Genomic DNA, 5,067 nt, shown 5'->3' with positions numbered 1-5,067 from the left:
TATAATTTTCAAAGACAAATTCGGTCGAGTTTACATAACAACTAAGGTATGACTTGTGCAAAAGTGAGCATAAAGCTTATTTGTCTCACTGCAACAACCTCCTCTAGGATAGAACCATTTAGTAATGCCCAAGGCAGATTCTCGGGGCCAAAAGTGGATTAGCCAATGCTCCGGAATAACCAGCAGAGTGAAGCCCTCCATAAGCAAGCCCCGGGGTTGTTCTTAATTTCTGCAATCTCCGCTTTCACCTTCTCGAAATGCATCGAATATGTAAATTACCAAGTCATAACAAAAAAACAAGTATTTCAAGTATTAAGAAGAAAGAGAATTCCCAAATGTAAGCTTTAAATTACCTGTTCATTAACTTACCAATCTAAGAAAACAGGGTTTCTAACACTATCAATAAAAATCCAGTCCAAACCATTGTCCCTAACTCTGTAACTCCCAAGTAAGAATAGTGTAAAACCAAAGTGATCTCCTACTACGTAAGATTTAATGCACTTAACCGTTCTGACGATGGAACATAGTAAATGAGAGCAGAATAATCACAGACATATGCTTGTACAAATCTGCGCGCTCAATAGCTCCATCACTAAGCAGACCCTAACAATATAAATAAACATGATAAAAGCTAATAGATTAGCTAGGACGAAAGAAATTAATCAAAACAGGAGCATTTGTATCACGGTCTAACTTTTGAACCAAGCTGGGATTCTGCAATTCAAACAAAAAAAGAAGTGGTTATTTATGAGTCATGCCACAGTAGAAGGGAAGTGGATTCTCCAAAATAAGACATACCTATTCTTACCATGACAGAAACACTCATTCCAAGGTTCCACCATTCTCCCTCCTCCTTTATCCGGGCTTGGGACCGGCAGCGCAAAGACTTTCACTACTTTGCACTGGTGGAGTTAAAAATGGGGTTATCTCTTCAACCTGCAAAAAACATAAAAACTTTCATAATATAACATTCAGACAATAAACATTCTTATAAACCATCATACCATCATAACAAGCTATAGTGCACAAGTTCGTTATGTCATTCTTACATCTTGCAAAAGGCTCTTACCATTACTTACAAAAAAGATACTCAAAAAACCAAAATAGATGAAGTTTGCATATCCCACACAATAGATTACTCATACTGCAACCTTGATTCAAGCCAAATCAAAGGCCCCCCTTCAACAAAATCACTAAGGTCCGAGCAGCCAAATTGAGGTCCATCATAAATAGGAGCATTGGGAACCAAGACTTCCTCGATGTAGATCTTTTTCTCCCCTCTAAGGACGGTTCTGCCATGGCAAATATTAGGGGTGGTTGTCATAACATATCCCCTAGCAACCGGAACACCATCTCTACCTAATAGGGTAACCTTAAGAGGTGGACTCAACATTTCAGCAGGAGGGTTCACAGGAGGGTTCACAAATTCAAACATATTCATTAAATTCTGTTGAGACGGACGGCGAACTGAGTTGGAGCCAACATCGGTTCCGGGTGTTGTATCCCCACGTGGCGGTTGACTATTCGACATTCCATTGTTGGTTACAAGCTTAAGCATATCCTGACAAAATGAATGACAAAACTAAGAATTATATATATGATGAAAGCAATAATTTTTTTATTTAAGGCAAACTCACCATCAACACACCCTCAACTCTAGCTATGGAGGACTTCATCTCACTCATTTCACCCTGAAATTCAGAATTTGATGAAGACCTTGCTTGTGCTAACATCACCTTTGCAATACTTGTACGTTTTAATTGCTTCTTAGAGAGGTTAGAGCTGATTCCCCAAGAATGTTCATACAGAGGTGGTGCGCCCATCTAGTGGGGCGTGGCAGCCGGATACACCAAAGTGTTAACGTGTGCTACTGCCAGAGGCGGTTTGTGGACTATCTGGAATGGCCCACTAAGCTAAGAACCCTTGGCCCAAGGTTCTCCTTGTCATAACTAGTTCGCTAAAGGCTGCTAAAGACAAATTCGCAAGAGAATTGTTTCGAAAAGATTGTGTTCTAGCAAACTAAGACAAGTCGACTCTTTGCCACTAACCTTTGTCTCGGGATGGCCCCACTTGTGGGGATCCGCTGTTTCCAACTAAATAAAGAAACATATGCCTTGTATTAGCAAACAAGCTGCCAGGATGACTGCAGAGTTGGCAAGATGGATCACCGACCATCTACCCCCCGAAATGCGGTCGATGGTCTGCTGAATTGGTGAGATGAATTATAGACCATCTACAACCTTCTATTAGGGTGCGTTTGATAACCATTTTTTCAGTAGTGAATGGCTACAGTGGCTTAACTCACCCATTACAATCATAAATGCACTGCTTGTTTCACTTTTACCCGCAGGGAGCTTTGCCACAATTCACTATAAGTCTTCCTTACGACCTTACCATATAGTGGGTGGAAATTTCTTACATTCCCAATAGGCAAATTTTTCCAGGCAAAAACACAAAGGGATTTGCCATACTTGGAACAAATTTGCTATCAAAATAAAAATTCACCAACAATGCAATCAAACCCCAGGAAATGCAATTCATCCACTATAGTTTGTCTCTGCCCACTATTATTTTCCATGGAAGTTTTCTACTGGCATATGGGGGAAAAATTTCATTAGCCTTAGCTTCTGTATACCTATCTAATCTTCAATGAAGACGGCAAAACTGCAGCTTAGTTAGCTTCTGCAGTCACTACTGCGACCATGTAGAATGCAAATATCTGTATATTCGTGCCAATCTCCAGAGTTCATGTAAAGTGGAAATTCTTTTACTGGAAAAGAGCCCATGCATCATTGTGTGCCACCTAAAATTTTTAATTCAATGAAAAGGGAAGCTACCATTGGGACAAAGCTTAAAGCAAGTTGGTGAAAGAAATGAAAACCCCACCAATGTGCTCAACTACACACCCTTGCAACAAAACAAATTCCAAGTAAAACAAAATGCTCAAGGTAAATACTCAACTCCTTCCAAAACCTCAGATTCGATATTTGCTCCTTAAATAAAAAATGAAATAATTCAACCTTAGAAATACAATCTTATCGTATCAACAATCAAGTGAAGTCTCATTAATCAATTAATTATAGGCATTTGAAATGATTGAACACTCTAGCAGGAATTCAAATACAAGCTCAATTACTCTGGTGTAGTCAAAGCCTACAACTAATGCATGTGGGGCAAAAAGATAGCAATGACACTTACCACAATAAGTATAAGAGGTTCCAATAATAATGACAACTTATATGACTTTTCCTTTATGTATCATTCAACAATATTTCACAACAAATTGGATTACACAATGTCCTAAGTTAACATTAAACATAATGTAATATTATAGTACCTTCCGATGGTGTCCCACGAAACGCCTCGATTTAAGATTACCAATAGAATTCTAATATTACCCCTTAATGCTTTCTTTCTTCACTTCACTCATCGATGATGTCTAGCAAAGAACTTCAAAAGCCCCTGCTCCTAGACAATAAAAGAAATATTTTTTTTTCATGGTTCAAGAATAGTAGATAACTAGAACAAAACAAGAACTAAAAATTGAGGTAATCTACAAGTAGAAAGAGTAAAAACAGAGTTATGGATCATCAGCGACAAATAATACACAAAAAAGCAGAGAAGGAAATATATAGAAGAACGAAACAAGATAAATGCTTACAGGAACAGTCAAAAGGGAATTAAATTATCCCAAAGACAGAAGCTTGTTAAAATAAATAAAAGCTAATCAAAATAAAAAAGATTTATTTATTATTTAAAAATGAATCCGCTCAAGTGTTTTTCAATGCAAAAAAAAAGACCCGAAGAAAAAATGTAGAAGAACAAAACATGCTTATTGCTTCCAGGAACAAGTAAAGAAAGCTTGTTAAAGAAATAAATAAATAAAAAGTAACCAAAACTAAAAAGATTTACTTTTTTCATTTCAATAAATGTGTTTGCAGAAGAATAAAAAAATGTGTTATTCAAAGGCGAAAAACAAGAAAAAGAATAAAATGTGCGTAAGAATAAAACATGATCATTGCTTCCGAGGAACGAAGTCAAAGGGTATTGAAATATCCGGAAGAACCAGGTAAAGGAAGTTTTGTTAATTAATAATAACCAACACAAAACAAACATTTTATGTGCAATTCTAGCAATTCATTGAAATAGAAAAATAAAAAATAAAAAAACTAGATTATACCTAGGCATGATACCATCGGGTTGGATTCCATGTTCGAGACAATAGAGTTCCCAACATGAGTTACCAACTTGAATCCCGGCCTGATTCAAATCTGCGTTCTTTTTTGCAAAGAAAGAAACTAGATCTGGAAAAATAAGTAGAAAATAAAACCCTAAAAAATCGATTTTCTAGTTATAAACAAATTTGAAGGCAAAGGATTTGTACGGATTCAAGGATTTGGAGAGAGAGAAGTAAAAATTTGAGGAGTGCGAGATCGGATCTTGAAATGCGGCGGTGAGAGAAAGAGAGAGGAGAGAAAGAAAGTTATGTTTTATACTTAGACCGAAATAATAGAGTGGCGATTTTTTTTTTGTTTCCCTATTTCGTGAAATTTTAATTTGTAACACTTATCTAACGATTTTTAAGCGTTAGCAATTAATTTTTGAAATTCACCCAAATAAACCAACGCTTTGCAACATTGCCAACGCTTATTTAACGTTAGTAAATTGCTAACGGTAAATAACCGTTGCAAAGCAAAAAAGGTGCGTGTTGCAAATATCCTATTATGGTGTAGTGAAAGATTTCTATACTCTCAATTCTATCGAAATAAAGTGGAGTATAAAGTTCGTTCCACTCTCAGTTCCTTAGTATTGAAGTTTTCTACAATTGACTAGTAATCCAAAGTTTAATGAGAGCAATGGTGGATGTTTTATACTACGACGTGAATTCGAACGACAAGATACGATAACGAAATGACATATATAAATATGTGAACTTTACTACTTTTAATTAACCAATACTTCAAATCTAATTAATGACTAAGAATTGAATAACAACAATTGAAATTAGATCTAATAAATTGAAATGACAAAAATTGAATTGACAAGAATAACTATTTTATTTATCTA

At 36.0% G+C, this 5,067-nt stretch overlaps 1 protein-coding gene across 1 annotated transcript; it reads right to left on the bottom strand.

Annotated features, from left to right (window-relative positions):
• Nucleotides 1–1,011: 1,011 nt before the first annotated feature.
• On the bottom strand, nt 1,012–1,751 carry LOC147516692 (uncharacterized). The gene is made up of 2 exons (XM_086594611.1): nt 1,638–1,751; nt 1,012–1,561 (listed from the first exon to the last, which is right to left on the bottom strand). Exons 1-2 carry the CDS (start codon nt 1,731–1,733, stop codon nt 1,136–1,138), a joined length of 522 nt encoding a protein of 173 aa, XP_086450737.1. The 5' UTR covers nt 1,734–1,751; the 3' UTR covers nt 1,012–1,135.
• Between the last annotated feature and the right edge of the window lie 3,316 nt (nt 1,752–5,067).

The sequence above is a fragment of the Coptis chinensis genome, chromosome 2, assembly GCF_015680905.1.
Source record: "Coptis chinensis isolate HL-2020 chromosome 2, ASM1568090v1, whole genome shotgun sequence".
NCBI classification, from domain to species: domain Eukaryota; kingdom Viridiplantae; phylum Streptophyta; class Magnoliopsida; order Ranunculales; family Ranunculaceae; genus Coptis; species Coptis chinensis.
The sequence above is the reverse complement of the archived record's forward strand: the minus strand, read 5'-3'. Positions and strand labels throughout refer to the sequence as shown.

Bases quoted from the DNA above. Each gene is read 5' to 3' on its own strand.
- LOC147516692 (XM_086594611.1), bottom strand. From the start codon at position 1,733: ATGTTAGCACAAGCAAGGTCTTCATCAAATTCTGAATTTCAGGGTGAA. The intron at 1,562-1,637 runs GTGAGTTTGCCT...TCATTTTGTCAG, and splicing joins GAGTTGAGGGTGTGTTGATG to GATATGCTTAAGCTTGTAAC.